This window comes from Ornithodoros turicata, chromosome 6 (genome assembly GCF_037126465.1).
Source record: "Ornithodoros turicata isolate Travis chromosome 6, ASM3712646v1, whole genome shotgun sequence".
In the NCBI taxonomy this organism is placed as follows: domain Eukaryota; kingdom Metazoa; phylum Arthropoda; class Arachnida; order Ixodida; family Argasidae; genus Ornithodoros; species Ornithodoros turicata.
In genome coordinates, this window is record NC_088206.1 from 20,531,595 (window position 1) to 20,555,889 (window position 24,295).

At 43.6% G+C, this 24,295-nt stretch overlaps 2 protein-coding genes across 2 annotated transcripts; one reads left to right on the forward strand and one right to left on the reverse strand.

The window, feature by feature from the left end:
* The first annotated feature begins 71 nt into the window (after window positions 1–71).
* Window positions 72–2,516, forward strand: LOC135396386 (RPII140-upstream gene protein-like). The gene is made up of 7 exons (XM_064627325.1): window positions 72–312; window positions 372–531; window positions 629–717; window positions 1,674–1,741; window positions 1,829–1,907; window positions 1,970–2,071; window positions 2,258–2,516. The coding sequence occupies exons 1-7, from the start codon at window positions 185–187 to the stop codon at window positions 2,325–2,327; spliced, it is 696 nt and encodes a 231-aa protein (XP_064483395.1). The 5' UTR covers window positions 72–184; the 3' UTR covers window positions 2,328–2,516.
* On the reverse strand, window positions 2,415–12,653 carry LOC135396385 (twinfilin-1-like). The gene is made up of 8 exons (XM_064627324.1): window positions 12,548–12,653; window positions 12,166–12,243; window positions 12,014–12,064; window positions 11,502–11,629; window positions 9,590–9,916; window positions 6,706–6,856; window positions 4,137–4,258; window positions 2,415–3,312 (listed from the first exon to the last, which is right to left on the reverse strand). Exons 1-8 carry the CDS (start codon window positions 12,570–12,572, stop codon window positions 3,151–3,153), a joined length of 1,044 nt encoding a protein of 347 aa, XP_064483394.1. The 5' UTR covers window positions 12,573–12,653; the 3' UTR covers window positions 2,415–3,150.
* Window positions 12,654–24,295: the final 11,642 nt, after the last annotated feature.

Genomic DNA, 24,295 nt, shown 5'->3' on the forward strand with positions numbered 1-24,295 from the left:
CTTTCGTAGCTGGTACCTTGATTGGTGTCCGCGATTAGGAGCAACTATGGTTAGCACCATTACAACTGTGATCAAAGACTATGGCGGCCTCTATTCCCAGTTATTGCGAAAAGCTGTGAGATACTAACTCCACGAATCAATATTATATTTCGGGTTCTTTCTCAGCTTTCCTTAACAACAAAAAATGTGGTTCTCACAAGAAGAGAATTACGATGTTGTGAGCGAGATTAACAGGCCAGCAGACTTCAATGAACTCGATATTCTCAAAAACGAAACTGGTTGGGACCGATTACGTACGATGTACAGTTTAGAGTAGGTGCATGATTTCAACAGTTTGATTTTGCAGTGTGACGCTGACACATCTATTTCAGGTTTGGGTTATCACCAGAACTTCAGTTTGTTCAAAAAGCTGCAGGTTGCGGAGGAGTAGCGGGAGCTGTTTTCGGCGGTATAAACTTTGCGAGACAGGCGAAGGAAAATTTCATTAGAAGCAATCAAGCGAGCGCGTTTATGTCGCCCGTTGAGGCGACGGTAAGTTATGGGATATAGGATATGCACGCTTGCCGTGTAAGCTCCTAACCTAACTTGTGTCATGTTTCACCATGTTTGTGTTGCTCTCCTGTTCCAGAGGCAGATGTACGACAAGATGTTGCTCGAGCTTTATCGCGGTGCCTGGCGCTTCGGATGGCGTACAACTCTTTTCTCTGGACTCTATGTGTGAGCAGATCTTCGTAATCACACGAGAAATGTGCTTGTCCATGGCTTAATTCATAAGCTCTAAGCTGGACTTCTGAGCCAACTGGAGAGCAAAGAACTTGAATACATGCAAGACTTTTTTTCTCCTCTGCCATAAGCCACTGCATGGAGAGGAATGAAATCGCATTCCTGATGCTGTAAAGTTGGATTTTTGATTCACACCTATGAAGCTTTGAAGCATTTGACCACGTGCCAGTTGGTGACTCTCTCTGCTTTGTTTGCTTTATAGAGGCAACCACTGTGAATGTCTGTTGGTGCCTGTCGCATTGCATAACCACCATAGTAACAATGCAAGGTCATCGAAAAGCTTTCAGTAATAATGTAATAGCATCGGGAAAAAGTGTTTTACCAAAAATTTGCTGCCAACAATGACCAAATAATGCTACCTTATTTAAATGCGTTTGGCACAATGCCCAAAGATGTAAAGAGCTTAATAAAGGCCCATTGGCCTTTGATAATGACGACGCTGATTTGAGTTTTTATTGGCACAAAACAGCTACTCAGGTTTTTGGTATTAGAGAAGTAAGTTAGACATACGCTTGATGCTGTCTGATATCTTCACAATGCAGTCAAGACGTACAATGATTGTGATATAACACTAATACCCCTGTCACAAGGCCAGTCTTCAGTGATAATTGAAATCAATGGCCATTGAACATGCCCGCAGTGCCACCAAGCATGTGATGCAGCAACTTCGCAAAGATCCAGTGCTCCCTGACTGGTTGACAGGTTACGTACCTTGTGGCACTACACACATTTTCAGTGACTCTTGATTTCAATGATAATTGAAGACTGCCCATGTGACAAGGGTATAAGAGGACTGGAGCTCGAGGACATTTAACAGAAAACTTGTAGTACGCTAGCTGTCTACTTGGAGACAAGTTGTCTTTTTCCAGTTTTTGTATGCCTTCTTTCAGTGCTGCATCAATATCAGGGTCTGTGTTCCGCAACAAATTTGGAATTGCCGAGCACGCAGCTGCAGGAGGTACGACATAGCTCCCATCGGTTTCTGTGTGCTTGTGGTACTTGGTATGCACTGTCCTTGAATGACACAGTACGTATGTTTTCCTAGCGTTATGTGGAATGTTCTTCAAAGCAAACATGGGCTTGAGAGGAACAGTAGCTGGGCTTGTTGTGGGCACCACACTAGGGTGAGCTCAGCCATAAGCCCTTGGAAAGTTTTGTCTTGTCCAGAACTTTTGCTTCCACTTAGGTCGCTATGCGGAGCATCAATATATTTCACAACAAAGATGAGCGGTGTAACAATGGCAGAATATCGTTACTGGAGCCACGATTACTGGTTGAAGGAATACAAGTACGTATTTCTTCTTTCGCTTTGCGCCTTCGTCACCTTCTTGATTCAATCTCACTATCTTGCTTTGGCTGTGCACAAAGGTTTAGTTACATGAGACATTGCTGTGTAGTTATACCATGTGTTACAACGAGGGCAGTTTGGTATATTTGAGTGGCAGCTGATACTGTATTAAATATTTTGTTTCAGTGAAAAGAAAAAGCAGCAGAAAGCTAAGGCCGCACAGTTGAAAGCTGAAGCAGAAGGCTCAAAAGAGTAGACATCTAGAGAATTACATAAAATAGATTTGTTTGTGTCATTAGTCCCACAGATGAGTGCATTACAGTACCATGAATAAGGATTAAAGTTTTATACAGTAAAAGTGTTTAATGAAGCCTTAGTGTTCAGCACAGTTTAAAAAAAAAATAATAACAGCAGGAAATAAATAAATTAGTTTTCAAAAGCATAATCTCCAGCTGTCTGCTTCCTTTTAAAAACATATCGATCCCTAATCTAAACAGACTTTGCACATGTAATAAAACGAGAAGAAAAACAAATACACTCCTCTCAAAGCCCTTAGTCTTGAATACTGTAATCCCAGCATAGGACATAAATGTGGCATCTAAGAATCAAAGGCAGCAAAAAGTTTTCACCTTTTCATGAAACACATCAATAAAGGTTTACAAAATCACAATACATGCCTTTCACGATGAAATTTCATTGCAGAACAGTTAAAATACCAAAACCATGCGGTTCTATGTGAGAGCTTGATTCATGCACACAAAAAATAGAGGACATCTAATGCCACACCCAAACTTCTGAAACTCAAAAGAGGAAGCACCATTTAGCCATAATTCGTAAAAGTTGTTTGCGTCTTCTGTTGAAAAAATACGTTCCTCTCCAGTAAAAGAAAAGAAAAGAGAGAGAAAAAAAACAACATACCAGCATCTTGCACAAACCCATTTGGGACCACAACCACTCGTAGCCCGCCCCTTAGGGGGCATTCTGTGAAGCACTTTTCACAAAGTTGACGGGTAAGTAAAAAATCACAATCTTCGATTCACGTCACCACATTTCGGATGGTCCTGCTAGTTCAACCATCATTATTCGTTGTCCTCGGGCCGCTGCGTTTTAATGAGACGCCTTGCACCCCTATTCGCAGGGCCTTTGGGCTTCGCAAACATCTGCTTGCATATGTTCTGCTTGGGATGCAGTTGATCTAGTAGAAATGCTTCGTTTAGTTCATTTGGGTCATCAATCTCAATCTGCAAAAGTGTAATCGATGTAATTAAGTAGCGCGGACACTTATGAGCACAGACAAAAATTTGATGAGGAAGTAATGCAAAAATAGTAAGCACACGCTAGAAAAGATGAGTAAGTGATGTTTCATCCCAACATCTGCTAACAGCCATACCATACCCTCTCAAGCATAACCAAAATTTTGGCTTAGGTGCTGCCATTCACTGATCACAGTAAAGTGATCAGTCTCAAAAAGTTACACAAATCACCTCTCACTAGAAGTACTTAGCTGCAGGCTAGTAGAACCTCTTTATAATGAAGTTGGTCAGACCACTAAGAAAACTTCATTATATCAGTATCTACATTATACCTATAGTTAATTTGTGGGGTTCAAAACATGGGACCACAAATTTAACTCGCTATACCACATGCAGGTTCACTATTTTGAGGCTTTAGCGTATTACTGTACTTGTTTCCTCTGAGTTTGTGAACCTTGCGCTTTGCAGAACAGGGCACCTGACTGGTTTTTTCTACTTCTCCCCGTTTTTTTTTGTGGCTTATAGCCCAATAAAAACTGTGGTAATTGAGTAGAGTTTTTTTATTAAAATCAGTAGCATTTGCTTCAAACTCAAATCATCCTATAATAATCTGCTACCTAGATATGGCTACTCAGAAAATTCCATCACATTATAGACACAACATTGTACCTGACGTAACATGAAATGAGTGTGGTGATCATCTGCTATGGCATGAAAAAACAAAACCTGATCTATGTTGCAAACAGAGTGATTGTGTGCTAGGAGAAACATTCATACACATAAATATTGCAACATTACTATAGTTCCTTTACCTTCTTGGCAATTTCCATCTCTACTTTTGTCTCAATTGTTTCCACCAATGGTGACTTGCAGCTGGAGTAAAGCATCCTCTCTTTCACTGGACACTGGTATCCCGGAATTGAGTAGATAAAAACTGCAACATCGGTCTATCACTCAGTCTGTCACATGTTTCAGTAGTCCACTTTGTAGGTGATGATCATTACATGGGACAAAAGACACTGTTTACCCTGATGAGCTGATCACATGAAGTGACATCCATGTTTTAAAGACAGACAACCAGAATATCTTTTATGTTGGTTGGATGTTAACCAAAATATGTTTGTAAGCAATTTTGTATTTAAACAACGTGACATAACCAATTTTAATGTATATTTCAGTTACCCACATGGCAATTCTGCAGGAAGCTGAAAACCTATATAACTTGCAAATTTATTTAACTTCAACTTGGAATTATGCTCAAACTAAACAGTTCAAAATTACAACCTAAACTTGTCCTTTCACTTTACACTTTACAAAGCAGAAATCTCTCCCACAACTCCTGCATGTGTCTGCAACGTATGTACCTAGAAGCTTCCGATCTGCATCCCACTTGCACCATATGCTTGCGATTTTGTGCTCGCTGATTGCGGATTCCTAAAGGTAATTGGCTGGACTGGATATGGATTGACTTGTATGAAGAACCCAACAAGCCAGCAACAAAACAAATATGGTGGCACTTTGCATAAAGCGCGTTTCTGTTTATGAAAGGTAAGAATCACATTTTCCCTGGAGTGTTTGCAAACATCATCTGCAGTCAGAATACTGGGTCTCTCCCAAAGTTTCTTACGTCCCATTTTGGAGCAAAATATTAGGGAAAATCACACCAAACCCGAAAAGTTCTGGACCCAGTTATGCAGAACCGAGGTGTCCTTTCAAGTGAGAAAATATGATCTGCATCCTTCACCACTGTTTCACTAGGAAAGCAAAAATGTTGAAAATCTAAATTTCTCGACACAAACCTACATTCAAGCACTTTAGCAGATATAGGTCATGGCAAAGCCACCTAGGTGATGATGCCCATGGGATATGTTTTCCTGATTTGTTATAAAGTATTTTAGTTATGTTGAAAGCCTTTAAGGGCCACGTAAGTGCAAAAATTTCTCCTCGCAGAAGTTGCCTTGACACTAACACAAAAAGAACGAAATTAATCCGTTGCATCGTTCGTGATTTATGTGCGAAAGAAACTGCCAACTTATGCTTTCCCTCTATCTCTTCTTCTCAAGAAGCACGACAATGCCGGACGGCATCTCATTGGTTTCCTCAAACGATCTTCAGCGATGACTGGACAAATCGTTTGAGGAGACCAATGAGGGCCCGCTCGGCCTTATCAGTCTTCTTGAGGAGGAGACTGAAAGTATAACATTGCAGTTTCTTTCGCTCATACATCACAAACGACGCAATGGGCGGATCCTGTTCCTTTTGTGTTGGTGTCAAGTAGGGCTGTGCGAGTAGCAAAATTTTCAAGTTCGAGTCGAGTTTGAGTAATACGAAATCACTGTTTTGAGTATCGAGTCGAGTTCGAGTAGTTGGCGTTCCATTAAATGATAAGTAACGTGTAGAAGCAGGAAGATAGATATAAAATTTCAAGCTGCTTTAGCGCTGCTTTTTGGCCAAATTCCTAATTCCTAGAAAACTAGTAATGATCAGGGTCACATGACCCACTGACGTCAAGATTCACGAACGAATCTTTCGAACGAGTCCCTAATGTTCACTGATTTGAACGAACACGTCGGGCGCTGAGCTTCGCCTGGCTAACTACTGCGTATGCATTTAACACTGCTTTACAGCGGCGTACGCAGATGGCGACACGCAATACCATCGACTGTAGGAGAGTGGAGAAACGAGAAACTGCGAACCCTGACAAAACGGGGACGTCTAAGTGAACTGGTGAACGAGTACGATCGACGATAGTGAATGAGTTCATTCAGTTTGTATCTGGAATTCGTTCATTCCGAACTGTTCATTCGCGAACGACACATCACTAGTGAAAACAAGATGGCGGAATTGTGACAGCGATCACAGCTTCGCCAAATGCGTGTTTCCAAACGGTGGAATCGTTGTGCCAGGTTATATCTCACATGTGATGGATTTTAATGTGGATCTAACGCGAGCTCGAAACGATATTGAGTACTCGAAAGTTGACGAGTCTTCATTTGTCGAGTCGAGTTCGAGTCGAGTATGAGATCGGCTTGACTCGAACTCGAAATTTCGAGTACTCGCACAGCCCTAGTGTCAAGGCAACGACGTCTTTCATTCCACAAGCAGAAATTTTTTTAGCTTTAGCGCCTCTTTAAGCAAAGGTAAAAGACCCCTGCACTTTTTATTTTTAATTACGTTTTTATTTTCCATCTTGTCACCCTGTACACCCACTCCTACTTAGGCCTGTATAGACCAGTAGTATGGTTAAATAAAACAAAATGAAAATTATTGGAGCAAAAAAAGTGTCAAATCAAAACACAGATGTGAAGAGTGCAATATTTTGACCGAACAGTATTCATGAAAAATAACTGGTTGTGTGCTGAAGAGTGTTGAATATATTACCTATGCTCTTGAGATGATCCCCTTCGTGCGAATGCGGGAACAGGAACAGGTGGTACCTCGGACTGTTTTTGGGGATCTTATGACGTAGCGAATTCACAGAGATGTTGTCTCTGGACTCCAGGTTAATTTCTTCCTTCTCGGTATCGATACTCTGAAAATTTACATTCAAAGGTGAACGCATTCAAAAAGTACCAGTGTTGTTAGTAGCTGTATCTACGTGCTTTTTGTATATCTTGAGGAAAATATTAGATATATCTTTGTACGGATATTTGTAGCTGTAGCTCAGTTACTTTTTTTCAGTCACACGTACCATTTTTTAGCACTTTTTGTTACAAGGTAGGAGAGTGATTAAACACAAATATGATTCGTATGACATTATAAACAACTGGGATAGGGGAGTAAAGGGGCTGTTCATGGCTACATAACGGGCATATACCCTCTGGTCAATGTACTGCGAATAACAATATCTTTAATAAAGCGATAACATAATAATCTGCTAATAATCTGCTAATAACAATATCAAGTTTGTTACTGAGATAACAATATGTATAGATTTTTTAAACCAGTAAATTATTTATTTACATCCAAGAAATGCATTGCTCAGTATATCGGGTGAACCGAGAAGACTCGCTTTATGACCGACTTAACTCTTGAAGATGATGGAGAAGGTAACTGTAAAAGCACAGAGTACTTTTTTTTTCCTTTTTTGTGGCAACTGTATCACTGTACTTTTTTTTTCTCATGCGGTGTCTGTGACTGTAACTCATATACTTTTTGAAAGTGACTTTAACAGCCCTGAAAGGTACACACGAAAATAAGATTGTTTCAAGCATTTTATGAAGAAAAAAATGTGTAAAAAAAAAGAAAAATTTACAGTCAGGAGCAGGGTCCTCCAGCTTTAAAAGCAAAGTATATTTAAATTGCTTAATTCCTGTGTACATATTGGAACGTTTGCACGTGTAATGTGCAAACATTCTGTGTTCTCTGCAATCATTCTATGAATAAGAGAACACAGAATGTTCATAGAATGAGCATTCATTGGAATGTTCAGAATGTATTCATAGAATGAATACAGAGATGCTCACCCTGTGTTTACATATTGCAGTACAATGAATAATGACTTTTTGGTTCATTTTCTTTCAGCACAAGTTTTTGTTCCATCTTGCATATCATCTATGATATGTATTATGGAGGTTGAAGAAGAAGAGATGAGAAGGAGGAAGAAGAGGAGGTATAGCAAACATTCTCTGGCATGTTCTCAAAAGGGAACGGACATGCATTGCTGTTTTCTTCCATTATAACGCCACATACGTCCAGGGTTGTTAAGTAACTTAGTAAAAGTATCTGAGTACGTGTACTACTTAGATACTTTTTGTGTATCTTGAGGAAATATTAGATACATTTTCAAACACGCACTTCTAACTGTAACTTAATTACTTTTTTCAGTAACTTGTATCCGTCTTTTTGAGTATGTTTTGGGTAAAAACGACGAAACACCGTCGCCGAGCAGGAGGTGGCGCGAAGGGCACGGCGACACTAGAGATCAGAGTTGCGGAATTAAAATTCCGGAATGATGCCCAGTTTTTAGCGCACCGGAACGGAATGGGAATGGAGTTAAGTCACCAGCTGGTGGGAATGGAATTTGAATGGAATCAGACCTGTTTGGGGCCGGAATGGAATGGCGAGCGAATGGTGTTAAATTGCTCGCCTCCAGCACGCTGGGTTTGGAGCGGAGGCCAATCAAAGTAAGTGTCTGGCAACCATTCAACCGAAGGTCGATAATAGTTTCGGATTACAACGTAAAAAAAAAACGTTCCCACTTCGGACGCTGTACGTGCAGGCAATCGTGCTCGTAAACGCTCGCCGCAGCGCTGGTTCCTTTTTAAAGATGTTAATGTTGGAAACAGAGGAACATAAAGGTTCTCCAAAATAAAGCAGTATACGATTTTTTTAGCGTTGTCTGTTGGTGGGATATCTAATATCCCATTACATGTTTCTTTTTCTTTTCTTTGTTTTTGCACTGATCAGTGCACCAGTTAATAACTTATAGTTAGTTAGTGACTTTTTCGGGTTAAATGCTTTTCTCAGATTCGGGGGGTAAAAATCGGGCGCTATTTTTAAATCTGTAATTCGGGAAGAAATCGGGCGATAATTGTGCCTCCGGGTGTTATCTGGTGTTTTTATTTCTCCTCTTGTCTATTAAGTCCTTTTCTAATCTCTCTTTTTTTTCTTTTTGCGGGATCACGACCTTCCAGCGGTAATCCCCGAAGGCATAGACAGTGTTGACACACATGGGTGTATTGCTGGGAACATAAGTGACCCATTCTTACACGCAAAAAGTAACTCCACTCGTACTTGGATATTTTTCCAAGGTATTTGTAACTGTATCTCAGTATTTTTTCCTGACAGTAACTCTAACTGTAACTTAATTACTTTTGAAGCTGAGTTTCTGTAACTGTAACTTAGTTACTTTTGAAAAGTAACTTTAACAACCCTGCATACGTCAACATATAACACAACAAGTCAGATAACGCAACATATGTCAAAAACGTACTTAAAAAAACGAGAGGCCCTTATCAAGAAGGGTAAGCGGTTTGGGTTACATATTTCAGAAACAAGATTAAAGGAGAAAGAGAAATGAAAGTTATCACTTCCCTGGTCCTCCAGTTTCCTCGCTAGGTGTGCTCGTTATCTTTGTTTTTGTTCTATCATAGTTCGGCCATTCCAGTAAAGGAAGTTGAAAGTGTGACTATCATTGTGTGTGTCTTTGTGCTTCACGGAACAAGTCTTACTCTTCCATGATAGTCTGCTAGGAACATCAGATATATTTTTTGTGCACGAACCTATAACTAGCTCACTGAGGAACTGGGCCAAAACTACTCACCAGTTGTACATAACTTAGCTGGCCTTCCTTCAGATCAAACAACGCTCCCACGACATCATCTGACATAGGAAAGTGAAGGCCCCGTAGCGTCTGGTGCTTTGCATCAACCCCTGTGTCTGTTCGAGCTTCATTCTTGCGGATGCTGCTGAGTTCCTCTTCAGCAAGTGTCAGCGGAGCCGGTGCCTTTTCAGATGTCAGAAACTTTCTGTATCCCCTGAGGCTCACGTCTTCCTTGATGTTACCAAACAATTCGTACGTGATGTTGCCACCACCAAACTCCTTCTTCAGGGTGGCCTTAGTTGAGGCGTAGAGCATTTTTTGGCGAACCTGCCGGTCAAAGATGGTCATGGGTAAGTTACTTCACAGAAGTAACATCCACCAGCTTGCCTGTGTCTACGCAATTTTGTCCAGTAACTACGTTCAGGTACAGGTTATCTTGTCAAAATAGTAACTAAGCAAGACAGCTTAAGACTGAAATGTAGTCAACCGGCTCCTGTGGCATAGTGGTTAGGATGAGCACCTTTCACACCGACAGTGGGAGGTGACACGGGTTCGAATCCTTGCACTAGCTGTGCTGTCCGAGATTTTCTCTGGAATTTTTGGCAGACTGTCTGACGAATGTTGGCACAGTTGGCACAGAAGCTGGCCCAGGACACATACTAACCCCTTCCCCGTCCCCTAATCCTTCCTAAACCCTAATCCTTCCTGTTATCCTCTTTCCACGTCTGTATGCCACTCATAGCCACAGTTGCTTTCCGCTTACTAATTGCTTATTAATAATAATTTAATATTTATATAATCTATTAATCATATACAGTCAACCCTCAATTTATGAACCTTTGATTTATGAATTCCCTCATTTTATGAACACGAGCACGGGGAACCAAACTTTTTACATTCATTTTTCCCTCGTTTTATGAACCTCGATATTCAAATAATGAACGGAATTTCTGGGAACCAACTAGGAGTTGCCCAGCGTTTTTGCCCGCAATTTATGAACGGATCGTTCCGAGGTCAACAGAAACCTTCAAAGGGATAATTCTGTGGTCTTATGAATGACGCCTGAACGGACAAAACGTTTTCCAGGTATTGCACCCTCGGTTCTTAACCCCTCGAAATCCGAACAACAAACGGGTGTTCCTGACTCAGTTGATGAATAAGGTGGTCGCTGTCACCCGGAGATTAATAAACGGAAGTTAAAAATCCCGGAGGAAATCCGAGACCAGTCTAGTGCGAGTGTGGTGACATCTCTTATTTCCAAGATTGACATGGAGTGGAAGGCATGGCCAAAGCAAAATTAAACAATTTAGTATTGCATAGTAAACAGAGTGTGAATGCGCTAATGTCTGTTCTTTGTGAGATTGATACAGCAGAAGGCATGGTCAAAAGCAAAATTACACAATATATGGCATTATAAACACAATCCCAACTCGGAAATACTGTTGCATTTGCTCGATAGTACTCAGTTAACTGAATTTTCGATTTACGAATCCCTCGATTTATGAACGATTTTTCGGGGAACCGAGGGTGTTCATAAATCGAGGGTTGACTGTATATATATATATATTTATATACAAAATTTAATATAATAAATTAATAATAATAATAATAATTTTTAAAAATGTGGTCGACCACTTATGCACGGCACAGCCTCTTCAGAGTCCGCTCAGTGTGATTCACTGAAGCACTCAGCAATTTGGGTCATCACAAACTAGAGGTCACCTAGTGATCACTATATCAACAAGGGTTACACACTCCCAGATTGGTAAGCCAGGTTCCCTCTTCTCATTTTTTTTTTTCACGCACCCTTTCTCCAAAGTTTGGAGGAGTTTATTCCTTCCTCGAGTGTTCACCATGCATGTCATCTCAGTAGGTGAGAACAAAACAAGCAAGGGAGTAATTACAGACTTACAGGAGAATCGTCGGGAGACCAGCTGATAAAGATCCAGTCATAGCCATTTTGGTTTGGTGTGTCCAACCTGAAGAAAATGTAGCACGGCTGATTGTCTTCGATCAGAGGCAACACCATTTTGTCGTAGTCTGCAACAGAAATGTTCTTCGTAACCAACCAATGCAAATCGACTCAGTACGAATTTAGTTACAGTTTGTGACTTTAAAACAAACGTGGAGCATTCACATCATGTAATTGTTAATTGTTGATGTTCATATCATTTCTACATCTACCTAACGCAAGAGTCTCGGAAATCTTTGTCCACGAATGCCTCACTAAAATAGTGGACTTCCAACAACATCCATGAGGTATGTAAGAGTTCCTTTAGTTGCGAAGGACGACTGTTCTTGTTTTTAGCCTGATGCACTCAGTGCAACTGTCTGCAAACGAGCTGCTTTTCCTTTGCACTTGAGCACTCAAAATAATCAACACAACGCGGCAATGTTTGGAGCTTCAATAAACCACTGTCTTACCTTCTTCCCATGTACCTTTGGCATTGAGGTGTTTTTCCAGGGCTAATTCCTCTGAAGAGCAGAAGATTTAGAAAATGTTAGGTACCTGTATTTACATCGACACACTTCACAAACTGGACGGATTTGATTTAGCAACACAAATGACCACTCACCGTTTGTGATGATAACTTTAAATACTCGTACTTTCCCATCTTTACACTTCCCGAAGAAGTTACGTAACTCCGGGTTCGCTGCACGAAAATTTATAAAGAAAAAAATGAGTTGGGAAACCGGTGGTAAACAGCTTAACTAGAGATGACCACACCGGTAACAGTGCATCCGCCAACATAAGTTACTGATGAATGCGTGTACGGCGCCCTTCTTTCACAACAGTAAATGTGAAAAGAATGAGTATATTGCAGACTATTACAGCCGCATGAATGTAAACACATGCACTGTCGTCATCCAGCCTGCTTTGTTCCGGGCCATACGCGTAGTGTACGCAAAGTTCCATGTATGTAGCTGTTGTATATGTTATTGTAAGTCCTATTTTACCTTGAATTCCTGTCTGATGTGACATTTTCCAGCACGTATTATCAAACTCCGTTCTGCAATCTCTGCGCCGGAACTGGAAGAAGACGCCCTTTCAGCCTTGCAGCTGTGCTTATCTTCAGAAAGGAATAATATCCAACTGCTGACGTATTTACGTATTATAAATTACGTTACATTAAGATTTTATAGTGCAACATTACTAATACGTGTAAAGAAATACTTTCGTCGAAATTTAAGTTGCGCGTCATTCTGAATTAGTAGTCCTCCTCCTCCAGAGATAGCGCAACACGCACAAACGGCGCGGCCACGCGGCAGCAGGGCACCGCACCGGGCGCAGGCGGCAGCGAGCAGTAATCACAGTAATGGCAATGCAGTACTGGCGTACTAGCATTGGCAGACGTAGCGTGTAGTGTACCCTTTGATGTCGTTCAGTGATTTATCCAACCTTCCCCACTAACACTCGCCCCCCCCCCCCCCAAATAAATGTTCAGTGACAGCCCCCTAACTTTTCCACCGTGTACCCCCTACAGGGGGTGCCCTTGCGATTTCAGCTTTAGACACATGTCGGTAATGATATGTTAAGCTGTAATGAGGTAACTAAAATAATGAACTACCCCCCCCCCCCCCGAATTCTTTCCAACACCCTCCGTGCTTGGGACTCTGGATAAACCAACTGATGTCGTTGCGGGACCTGAAAAGTAAAAGGAACACACTGCGGCATTGTTGCACGGTTGACTATGAGGTAGACATAACGGCCGACTATATAAATATGCTATATTTCTTGTGACTGGTAGTACGTGTCGTTTCGATCGCCGTTCGTTTGTTACTATACCTCTCTATCTTCATTTGTGTTGCAATATATGTTGAAATCCTTGTCACCGATTGCATAGCGATAGAAGGAATTTTGTAACCTTCTGATTTTGATCATGGGTGTGCCAGGCGTCGATAGGATTTTCGTCAAGGAAAGCGGACTTCTGTTCACCTGGTTCACCTTCAGTAGGTTTCACTGTGGGCCTTTCCTTGGTTGTGAATATTGAGAAAAGTAAAGGAGTAGTACAGGTACAGGGCCGGCGTCTATACTTTCGCCTCCGGAGGTACAAGTGGGAAATTTGCCTTACCCCTCCGTATTCTTGATTGTCTTTCTCTCTTCTGTCGTCCTAAAGCGTCGGCCTCGTGGCGCCCCTTCAGCAGGGTGTCGGATCCAGACCATCCAATATATATAAACTGAGGTTTTGGATGGGTGATGCCCCCCCCCCCCCCCCTGGATCCGCCACTGCCCTTCAGGCGGGCTCAGTTGACAGCACGTGTGATAGGGGAGGAGGATATGTTTATTATAAAAATTATACCTATTTTTACACGGACATACTCAAATGCCGTTAAAGTGAAATGCAGTTCGACTCAACGGCAGTTGAGCAGCAGTTCACAGGCTGAACGGCAGTTCACTTCCCCTGCAGTTGAAAGCATCCGAACAAGGGTATTATACACCCTATCGCAGAAGCAGTCTTCAATTGTCATCGGAACCAATGGCCATCGAATATGCGCGCAGCGTGTCAACCTGCCACAGAGGGCATTGGATTCACTGCAGTTTGAGAAATCGACACGTTACACGCTTGGTGGTGTTACGCGCGTAATCCATGGTCATTGGTTTCAATGATCATTGAGGCCTGCCCATCTGATAGGGCTATTATACGTTTGTTACACGAAAATACTTAACTGCCGTTAAAGTCAAATGCAGTTCGACTCAACGGCAGTCGAGAGGCAATTCACAGTCTGAACGGCCGTTCACTTCGCCTGCAGTTGAAAGCGTCAGTGTAACAAAGGTATTATACCAATATCACACGGGCAATCTTCAATGATAATCGAAACCAATGGCCATCGAATACGCGCAGAGTGTCAACCTGCCACAGAGGGCATTGGATCCACTGCCTTTTGAGAAGTCGACACGGTACAAGCTTGGTCGCGACACGCGCATAATCGATGATAATTGCTTTCGATGATCATTGAACACTGCCCGTTTGGTGGTGGTGGTGGTATGCTTGCCGTACTGCCCATGTAGTGGTGGTCCTGGTGAAAGGGCTTGCCGTACTGCCCACGTGACAGGGGTATTGGCCTCACCAGCGCCTAATCAATGATCCAAGGTATGCTGACGTGTGCGTGATGTCGGCGTAGTTTAACGGTACCACACCTGATTGTCAATTAGAAAGCGTGAGGGTTCGATTCATGCCACCGGTAATCGCGGACAGCTAATTTGCTGCCGTCCTCCAGATGGAGAGAAACGAAAACCTGGCAGCGCACGAAAGCCCTCCCCCGGCTCCATCAGGAAATTTTCCATACAAAAATACAGGACAAAAATACTGGGGGCCTTCAACGTGTCCAAAATATTTGCCAAGCTTGTGGAAATTTTCAACCTTAGGTGAGATTTTTTTAAATAACTTACCTGGTGTAAGGGAATTCAAAATATTAAAAAAAAGTTAAAAACCGACCTGTTTGGTGGAACATGTTTAAAAGCGCTAAAACCCCAGTGCAGGGAAATAAAGGACGGACAGAAACATAGCACTGGACTGCCAAACCAAAAGATTTATTTCCAGAAAAAGCTCACCTAAATACCAAAACCCACAGGAGAACGTGGTCACAGGGCTTGGTAATGGTATTTAGGTGACCATACCAATACCGTACGCCGTGATGGTAGTCTTCAGCCGCCAGTGGAAGCAGAGGCGGAGAGTTTTCATTTTCCCAGGGGGGCAAGGGCGCACCGCGAAGTATGTACTCTGGCGGGGGGGGGGGGGGGGATATGTTGATTAAGAAAAAAAAAAAGAAAGGAAAAGAAAGCCAGATGGGGGGGATGTCGGCTTGTTATTCCAACAAAAAAGTGAAAGGGGGAAGAAAAAGGCAAAGAAAAGAAGAAAGCAAAAGAAAACAAAAAGAAGGAAAGAAAAGGAAAAGAAAAATGATGAACACAAAACTAAAGTTGAAGAATCACACACTCCGGCGGGATCCTATGATGTATGCAGAACTGGTATAGAAATAAGAGGAAGGAAGAACAGAAAAAACAAAACAAAAAGAAAAACAGAGAGAACGTAAACAGTGAACATGTGCACAACTGAAGGCTACGCCTTTGAAAACTGAGTGCAAAAGGAACAAAATGCACTGAATCCTCGGTGTTTGAGCCGAAATGCGCGCAATTTAATGAATATGGTCAACGAAATGGGGCAGCGGGAGTTGAACCCGCTCCCAACGGATATGCGTTCCGAAGATCCTACCGTTACACCTCGCAGCTGCTGGTACCTTTTCGACTGCTTCGTTTCATTGACCTGATTGCTTTGGGCGAAATTCAGTCTATGTGTTGTGTCATCCTCTGTGTTTCTTCGCCTCACCTTCTACTGTGATAATGAGTATGGTGGGCGGATACATATTTTACAAATTGCAAGATCAATTTTGGGGGTTGGTGCCTCTTCGCTCTTTTGACCCTGGCGCGCCGAGCCCCAAAGGTTGGTGTCAGTCTCTTAGCGGGACTTCCCGGGGGAGGCGGCGCCCCCCCTAGTTCATGTTCCGGGGGGGCAAGGGCCCCCGCGCCTATGAGTGGAAGCGTTCTACCAAGCCGTTAAGGTCACGGATCGGATGGTAGGCGGTTCCAGTGCGAAGGAAGTCTCCCAGTGGCGCATGCGTGTGACGGCTTATTGTGACGAGCTGCAGGCGATGCACGTTGGCGTCCTGATGCGAATATCCGCTCGGGTTCCCGGCCAGAGATACTGTGAAGTGATGATGAGTCTCATGGGTCGTACGGGACGGGCACCCTCGTGTGCGAGTGAGCGCAATGTGTCAAAAATCTGCCTTCGGAGGCTCACCGGAAGAAATTGTCGTGCGGTGCCATGTGAGACTTCACCACTGACAGGTACTGTCGCTGCAGCGAGGAGGATATTTCCAAATGTGTAACAGAGGATGGTGGTGGTGGTGATGCCAACGAAAGAGCTCGCCGTTGTCGACCTCACAGATGTGGGGCAACGTCACGACTAACGCTCTGTAGAGAATGTCCGTCCTGGGCCGACTTCAAAGGGAACTGTGCCGACATATGTCTGGCAGCGTATGAGGACAACCCACAGGAAAAACCCCAGACAGCACAGCCGGCACCGGGATTCGACCCCGTGTACGACTCCCAGTCTAGACGTGACATGGCCAGCACACTACCAATGAGGACGCCGATGAAGTGTCGTAGTTGTTCGTCTTCCTGCTGGTGTTTACCTATGATGTCAGCGTCGATCTTCTAGGGGACGTATGCCTTCTTTAGTGCAAAAGGCTCTGCCTCTAAGCATTCGCAGGAATGCTGCGTTTGGAAATCATACATGATGCTGTAAAACTGCGATTGTGATCATGTCAATATTATAACTGAAAAGAAAGATCTCGTAAGTTTAATACGAAATTTGAATTCAAAACTGCTTTCATTAGCCATCTCGTGGGACGTCTTGTTTGTGAATAAATGCAAGGCCCACGAGTTCCGGGGCTGGTATGGTGACGTTTCAGTTATGTACTCTTCTACAGTACGTACAAACATTGGGCTCCGGCTGCCTCTTACGTACATCTACGCGTTTTTCACTGTGGCTTCCAGTTGGTGAACCTCGCACCAGAACGCAGGGTTATCAGCCAAACGCCTTCTGGCACCACTTCGAAGTATTGTGCTTATGCAGTACTGGTAAGGTCCGTGCAGCGCGTTTCCATCAGAGCGCCTTAGTGGTCGTTGAACTTTTCTTTCTCACTTATATCACACTCACTTTCGGAGTCTCCGTTGTTAGCTTTGTACAGCTACACGACAGCATCTACAAAGCAACACCTGGTGACTGGTCAATCATTTCTGATTCTAAGAGCGGCCTTCAAGCACCACCCGTGGCCTCCAGTGGCCTTGTGGTCATAGTGTACTACATCATGTTATCGTACAATGCCGCTGTGGCAAAAGGCACACAATCGAGCTCCAGTGGATCCCCGGTCACATCAGCATTGCTGGGAATGATGCTGCTGACACAGAGGCACGTGATGCTCACCAACGAGGTCTCACGCAAAAGATATATTTCACCTCTGAGGATGCGAAACAGCCGACGTCGCTGCTGCACAGAATCGACCCGGACGTCTCTTACCGAATCCCTCCGCGGATGTCTCGGCCGCTCCAAACTTTGCTTCACAGACTCCGACTCAATGTCCCGTTGGCCAACGCATTTCTGTTCAAGGCATGCGCCCAACCTTCGTCGTTGTGTTCAACATGTGGTGTGCGTGAAGATTCGGAACATATTCTTCTCGAATGTGCGCGGTTTCGAACTGCACGTTTGCAACTTCAGAGATCCCTGGACCGCCTTGATAGCCGACCCTTCGACGTCGTGAAAGCGCTGGGGGAATGGCCCGCGATTCATCGTCAGGGTGCACAGCGCTCACTCAGCACCTTCGTTAAGCATAGGAGAGCTCTCGTCTTTTTAGACGTTTTTTTTTCTTTTCTCTTTACTAGACCTGGAGTAGCCTGTTCCGCAGTGAGCGGGCTCACATCTCCATTTTTTTTCATCCTATCATCATCATCATCATAATCATCATCAGCTGAAGCAGCAGCATCTACAAAAATACATCCGCTCAATGTTGAGCCGCCATTCCCTTTTGAGTTACACATTGGGAATGGAAATCCCATAGGCTCATTCTACATTCAAAGGATACTCACTAAACAAAGCTCCGACCCCTCAAGCTAATTACCAGGACGTGCACCAGCAATTCAAAGTAGTGCGCTCAAACCATGTCGTATGGTAACCGTTTGTGAAGCTTCGTCCTCCTGATATGTTTCGTCGAGGGGTTTACAAACACGGGCGAATCTCGTTCAATTAGACACTGACTACATTATCACGTCAAAGCAATCGGCGCTGAATTGGAAAAGGCCTAATTTCCGGCGATGCGCGTAAATTTTAGGAGCATGTTTGGGAGGCTGTAACCAAAGGACCAACGTGTGTCAAAGGGCGTTCCGTGAGATGAGATTTAGGAAATGCGATGCTCCATTCGCGCGGAGTTTACCGAAAGGCGCCATTTACCGAAACTTGTTAGCAGGGAACATGGTGTCGTAGGAAAGTGCACGTGGAAACCGAGTAGGTGAGGGAAGCGGGTATATTGTAAAGATTATCCCGTGGATGTTCGCTATCTAATTAATTAGCGATGAAGACCATGCGACGAAAGCCTTTCAAAGGAAACAAGCCCGGGTGGCACGAGTGTGGCTCGACCTTAGAGCAGACGCAATTGAAGAGGCAAAATCTCACGGCGTAATTATAAGCGTGGTGTAGGGACTTTCAATGCAACAACCACAGTCGAGGAGTCCGTGCAGCGAACAGGGCGACAGGAGTTGCAGGCATGGTGGACACTTGTTTAATCCGATAAACCACAACCGATAGGCCTCCTATCGGCTACATTCCTTCCCGTTTATTTGATTTCATAGGCATAACGCTCTATAGTTGCCTTCGTCTTCTCGTGCTTCGTCGTAGTTGAGGTACCGGACCGTTGCTATCCGTGCTGCTTTCAGCTTCCGTAGACGCAGGCGCAGGTGTTACCAGCGGGCTCTCTGTTATGCCTTCTGCCTGAGGCTGGTCTGCTGGAGCTGAGTCAGGCGGCTGCACCGTACTGGTCTAGCTCCCATGGTATCCGGATCGTTCTGGGAGCAGGAACAGGACATGTGCGTGAAACAATATCATCCGCATGCAAAAACCGCTCCTGCGTGGTTTTGAACCCGAACTGTGTACGTAGACAAGTCCTTTCTAACCAACTTGGATCGCTCGGTTTGTTCCCTCTTACTCAAACGTTGTCGCCTACTTCAAACTCCCTCCACGAAGTCCCATGTTGATGGCTTTGGCGTTGAGTAATACCTTATTCTTCTATCCACTTTGTTAGTTCTGGGTGCAAAATACTCAGTCTCGGCGTCCGGAAGAGAAGGAGCTCGGCCGGCGTCTTACCCGTTGCATCGAAAACGGAGTTTTACGGTATATGCGAACAGGAGCTGGTCCAGTCGATGTTGAATCGTCCCAGTCACTCCCGTGCATAGAAATCTTAAGGGAGAGAGGCTCCCGTGCGCTCCTCGTCCCGAAGTCGGCGTACTAGACTTCGCTTGACTGTCTGGACGAGTCCTTCCGCGTCTCCGTTGGAGGCTGTGTGGTACGGCGGTGTCCTCGTGTACTGCACAGCACTCGCTCTGAGAAAGGTTGATAATTCGTCAGACCATTGTCCGTCACAATTTGCTCTGAAAGTTGCGAAACTGTGCGGAGCTTTTCCACGGTGTTGGAAGCTGGTTGACGTCATGTACCGGACATCCACCCATTTGGGGCGTCAACAACAACTAAAACCCATTCCAAACCAGTTGTAGTATACAAAGTCCAAATGAATCCTCTGCCAACGTTTGGTTGGCCAACCCCACGACAAATATGACCATGTTTGTGCACCTAGAATACCAGTATTCTAGGTGCGGTGCACGTCTACCAGCGTACTTGACGCGCTAAGCGGCGTACGGCGCCGTTTGGTTCTACATTGCCCACGTTATTTTCTGGAGCTCGTTGGACAGCCTCGTTTCATAGTCTCGAATAGTCTGATGAAGTTCAGATTCTGCACGAATGCTTGTCACTGACACTATACAGGGTGTCCCAGAAAACGTGTCATTGAATTATAATAAAAAAACTACACCACCTAGAGTCATGCGGTCAATGGCATTTGTTCTTACTGGGTTTTTGCCACCTCCTCATGTGAATGTCGTGTAACGTAAGTTTAATTATGTAAATTTTTGCGAGCTTAAGTCGGAAATTTGCCTAGTAAAAGTCACGTTTTTACCCCACCAATGTGAAGAGCGTACGTCTAATTTAGTCAAATTAATGATAATTGACAGGGATATTCAGGAGCTATCCCGTCGGAAAAAATAGCCGAACATCATGCTCTACGGAGGTCGCACAGAATAGCGCACGATGAATTTTTCAGCGCAATCTTTGTCAGTCCGACGAAAGGAGGTTGGAAACCCAGCCCTCCCAGACATCGCGGAAAGAGATAAAACAGGCACGGCTTATCACGTTCGACTTTCGCTGGGATAATGCTTTCCCTCTCCCAATTTTAGGAACAGCTACATTTTCTACTATCACTCTGAGGGATGGCTTCGGAACCTCTTTTCGTCGCACTGGGAGCGATTGCGCTCAAAAAGTCATCGCGCGCTATGGTCCGGTGCTCCGAAAAGCATGATATTCGACTATTTTTTCCGGTGGGATAGCTCGTGAATATCACTGTGAATTATCATGGATTTGAGTGAATTCGGCACGCTCTTCATATTGGCGGGGTAAAAAAGTGACCTTTACTTGGCAAATTTCCGAGTTTAGTTCGCAAATATTTACATAATTTAAACTTGAGTACATGACATTCACATTAGGAGGTGGCAAAAACCTAATAAGAACAAATGCTGTTGACCGCATGATTCTAGGTGGCGTAGTTTTTTTATTATAATTCAATGACACGTTTTCTGGGACACCCTGTATATGCTCCTACCGTATAAATTTGATTCTGACTACCTCCTTAGTGGACTTTACGGCGTTTTTGTATTTTGTCTATTCTCGAATAGTCTTAAGAAAAGGGAAGTTGTTCGCTGAATACCTAGCACTAAGCCCTTGTTTCCTTTAGTCAACCACCTACAACGAAAAGCTGCATCTTTGTTGTACAACCAGTCACCAGGATTGGGGCGCGGTACGATGACTTACAGCGCTTCTCGTCTAGTTAGAGCAATCGGTGACTGTGAGGCTTCACACTATTCAACGATTCTTTGGCAAGTCTTTTCGTCGGTTGTCCCAAATCTTGTAACCCTCAAGTGCGTTTTCGGTCGTTTCTAAATGCGACCAGTCGCCGTACCGCGAGTTCCACCGACTGGGTTTCCATGGTTTTGATACCCGACTCGTTTGGGCATGGGCATGTGCCTTACCTGAAGAAGTGTCCAGTTCTAACGGGTATCTCCCCAGCAATGTCACAGCTCGGCCTATACTGTAGTCCTTTTAAACTTTGCTAAACTTTTAGCTGAATCTGTTTAATGAGTGTTCCTTGAATCGTTTCGCTTCATTCAGCGGCCAGCGAACGCGCATGCGCACAACGCTCAGCACGGAACGGGCTTCTGGAGCGGCGCCTCCGCTCCACTCGCTAACCGGAGCGGGTTTACGGAATTAAGGTGTCTCAGCAAATCAGGATCGTGTTTTCCATGGCGGTAGCCAATCACGAACGTGCTTTAAGCGGTGGTAGCCATGGAGACGAACCGCCGTCGTCTGCGAGTAGTGACTGAACGTCCCTGCGTAATATATGGGAAACCTTCACAATAAAGCGCAAACCGGTCCCATATCTTTCTCAAAACTGATTTTCTGGAAAGCGTGTTGTGTTTTTTGTCTACAGATTCAGGTCTACAGGTTCCAAGTTAGCTGCAATCATTTGCGAGTTCTTGAATTCGCAAAACGGCGAATCGCAGTTGCAGACGAATTCTGACTTTATATGTCCACGTAGCGAAGGAGGGAGAGGAGGCAACAAGTAGGCCTTCTGTCTCTAGGTGGCGTTGACCGTAAGCGGAGCGGGATGTAAACACATTCAGCTAAAACACTATAATATGCGAATACTTTCGCATATTAGACAGCTTCGTTCCTACCGTCTGATGAAATGAAGGGTGTACTGGTGTCTAACATTAGCAGATGAATATGTTAATATTACTCAAACCCCCTACAGTCAGAGTTTTGCATCGAATTAGGAAGTTTAGAAATATAGGAAGAACGTTCCCAATGCCAAAACCCATCCAACGCATTGCGTTGCCATATCCGTAGCAATGACGATTAAGCAATTTTTTTCCGCAGTATTTGCCAGTTTTTAATTTACTGCTTCCATCTTGGTAGAAATCTCCCGGCACGCGCCATTTGGCTGTGCAAGCTCATGTGCTCAGCAGCATCGACTTGGTATTCGGTTTCGTAGATATTAGTATTGAAATAACAATGCAGGCTTTTCCAATTACTTACCCCTACAGAATTGTAGAAAATATATTTGTCGCATTCTTTTGAACTATCAATAACTGCTAGATAACAAAAACTTCAGTGACTGACGTACATCAAATATAGCTTGGACTGCTATAAAATTAGAATACGAGTTCTAAAAATATTGAAAATCGAAGCAGCCAGCTTGTACAGTTGTACATATATGAAACGCGTGGTTACCAGCTTACAGTGCGTTTTTGCTTTCACGATTTGTGTTTTGGATTTACAATTTCGAATTGTACAGCTCACCATTGTGCCCTCGCCTGAGTCGGGGAATTATGTCCACTGAAATATATCGAATCAAATATGCTTATACTTATATTTACTTGCCGATTGGACCACTCAGAAATTCTCTCGTATGATCTTTTTTTAGAAACAGCAACACGAGCAGGCGTGTCAACCATCCTTACAAGTGCGAACCATTTTTTTGTCACACCAACGCATTCCTTCACTCCCTCCTACCCGCTCACCATCAAACTTTGGAATTCATTGCCCGAAGGAATCTCATCCATCCATGATGATCATTCATCCTTCAAATCGACAGCAGCGCATCACCTTACCTCGTATCGCACATAATCATCTTCTTATGTTGTATTTTCAATTGGGACGCTTGTCTAGACTGTCTGGCCTCAAAGCCACATTGATTATTCGGTGGTTGTTGTAATAATTTTCTTTTGTATTTCCTTCACTCATGTAATGCCTTCTGGCCTTTGGGGTTCTAACAATAAACAATAGACAAAGGGACTTCATACACAAATAAATCTGACACATGAGACAGCTTTCCTTTTTTCATTGATATCTTTATGCTTCAACAAAACATATAGAACATAAAAGATAGACCTTTAGAGTCCAAGTGTACAATATTTGACTAAATGTTTCAGTTGGCACAGTATTCACTTTTGTTCGAAATTGGTCATCATTTTGGCGTTATTACTTGATTGGCACAGCAGTAGCAGAAATATGACCCCGAAATAAAAAGTGATTGCTCACTCGATGCCTGCGGATATGCTCGTTTGTAGGTCAGTGTTCATGTTTGAGCATCGACTGAATGCGATATGCGTATGTACACTGCGTATGTAATATAATTATCATTTCGCTGGTGGAATGTGAGGACTAGATAGTATCCTTCGTGCGCTCTAATCTGACTAGGGGAAGCCATGGTGCAAGTTAGTTATACAAAAATAAAATGCATGGCACGTGAAAGATAAATTAGCTCTGTCCAAAATGTCTCCCGTAAACCGTAGGCTACGTTTCGTGATTATGTTTATGGTAAATAAATATTTGACGTCATAGTCTACTGTGACTAGTGGGAATATAAAAACCGTATACGTGCCTCTTCATTTTCTTCGACACGAGTGATGAAGGCATGGCTTTCTGTTCGACGTCTGGCCTGTGAAGTAGGTAAGGGCTCACTGTCCCTCATCAGAAACCGTACAAATTTATGCGCTTAATAAAATTATTTGAATCTGTAAAATAAACCTTCGTCCTTTTTACGTCCACGGAACGTTGCACAACATTGTTCAATGTTGCACAAAAGCACGCGCAAGAAAAAAGAAAACTGCATTACAAGCATGATGGGGAACTTGCCTCAAAATGTGACCTGTAATAGAATACAGAGCTGCAGCACAACAGCTGTCTGTAACAGAGGCATTGAGATACATCTGGATGATTATGAAAGTGAAGTGTTGATCTCGCCTTATAATATTGTGCACTCATA

Coding starts and splice junctions, on each gene's coding strand:
- LOC135396385 (XM_064627324.1), bottom strand. CDS start 12,572: ATGTCACATCAGACAGGAATTCAAG. Junction 12,244..12,547: donor ACATCAGACAGGAATTCAAG/GTAAAATAGGAC, acceptor ATTTTCGTGCAG/CGAACCCGGAGTTACGTAAC. Junction 11,630..12,013: donor CAAAGGTACATGGGAAGAAG/GTAAGACAGTGG, acceptor TTTCTGTTGCAG/ACTACGACAAAATGGTGTTG.
- LOC135396386 (XM_064627325.1), top strand. CDS start 185: ATGTGGTTCTCACAAGAAGAGAATTACGATGTTGTGAGCGAGATTAAC. Junction 1,742..1,828: donor CGAGCACGCAGCTGCAGGAG/GTACGACATAGC, acceptor ATGTTTTCCTAG/CGTTATGTGGAATGTTCTTC. Junction 1,908..1,969: donor GTTGTGGGCACCACACTAGG/GTGAGCTCAGCC, acceptor GCTTCCACTTAG/GTCGCTATGCGGAGCATCAA.